Source organism: Merops nubicus, unplaced genomic scaffold, assembly GCF_000691845.1.
Source record: "Merops nubicus isolate BGI_N331 unplaced genomic scaffold, ASM69184v1 scaffold32945, whole genome shotgun sequence".
NCBI classification, from domain to species: Eukaryota; Metazoa; Chordata; class Aves; order Coraciiformes; family Meropidae; genus Merops; species Merops nubicus.
Window position 1 is genome coordinate 1,133 of NW_008612157.1, and position 1,132 is coordinate 2,264.

General features: G+C 64.6%; 1 protein-coding gene across 1 annotated transcript in view; it reads right to left on the reverse strand.

The window, feature by feature from the left end:
• The window catches only part of LOC103774087 (docking protein 3-like), a gene marked incomplete at both ends in the record, with an annotated part of 2,081 nt that extends 1,064 nt beyond the window's left edge, over nt 1-1,017 (reverse strand). The window contains 2 exons of the mRNA XM_008941467.1: nt 195-596; nt 936-1,017. Of these exons, the coding sequence (XP_008939715.1) occupies nt 195-596; nt 936-1,017 (484 nt within the window). The remainder of the gene's footprint in view (nt 1-194; nt 597-935) is intronic.
• Between the last annotated feature and the right edge of the window lie 115 nt (nt 1,018-1,132).

A 1,132-nucleotide genomic window follows, 5' to 3' on the forward strand; every position in this document is an offset into this window, starting at 1 on the left:
CCTCCATGGGGACAGCAGGGCTGGGCTGGGTCCTGGTGCTGCTCTGTGCTGCCTCCTTTGCGTCCTGAAACAGAGGAATGTGAGCATGACCCCTGGACCAGGGGAGAACGAGTCGCCCTGCCTGCCCACACATCCTGGAACCACCCAGCAAACGGGGGCCAGGAGCAGCAGGAGCGGTCCCAGCTGTGCGGAACCCCACAGTACCTGGAAGGCCAGCTGGCAGAGCTGGGCGATCCACTCGTCCCGCTGCTCGGCCGCCAGCACATAACTCTTCTCCGTGGTGTTGAGGTAGAAGGCGGCCGTGGCTTTGGGACAGCTCTCGGTGCCCGCCGGGCCCACAGAGACGCAGTCGGAGAGGCGGATCACCCGGCGGGCACACCGCCGCAGAGAGGTCTTCTCCAGCGCCGAGCCGTCATCCCGCACATCGAACTTCTCCATGCGGGCCACGCCGGAGGGGCTGGCAGCAAAGAGCTGTGCTCGTATCTTCCTCCAGGACCTCTGGGGTGTGGGAAGGGCACAAGCAAGGAAAAAAGGAGTCAGCGAAGAGCTGCCTGCTGCGTCCTGGCAGTACTGCCCTCGACGCAGGGCCGGCAGCACTCAGGAAATGCCGTACAGGTCAGGAGGAGGCTCCAGGGGGTTCCACACTGCAGGAGGGCACCGAGACAGGGCCACCAAAGACCCCCAGGGCCGTGGGGCAGGACAGCCCCCAAGCCAGGTCGAGGGGGGTTCTTGCCCCGTGCAAGCCTGGCACAGCTTGCTGCATGAGTCACGCTCGCTGCCGGCTCGCCGAGCACTGGGTCCTGCTCTTTGTTTGTCCGCGTTTGGAAGTGCGGTCCTGCCGCCGCTGCAGCTGAGCTCTCGAGCTGTTCTTAGGACAGACCCTGATGCAAATTAAAGACATTTTGGGCTGCTGGGGCTCCTGCTGGCAGCCTCACATCTGCCGAGCATGGCCAGGCCCTGCAGCTTGCAGCCCGCTTCCTCCCAGGGGAGGCTCTGCGGCACCAGCACCTTCCCAGCCTGTCATGGGATAGCGGGGGCATGTGCCCCCACACACCTCAAAATGCACCTCACCCCACGCAGCAGAGCCTCCACCCTGCAGAAACTAGCTGCAGCCGAGCACCCAAAATACCCA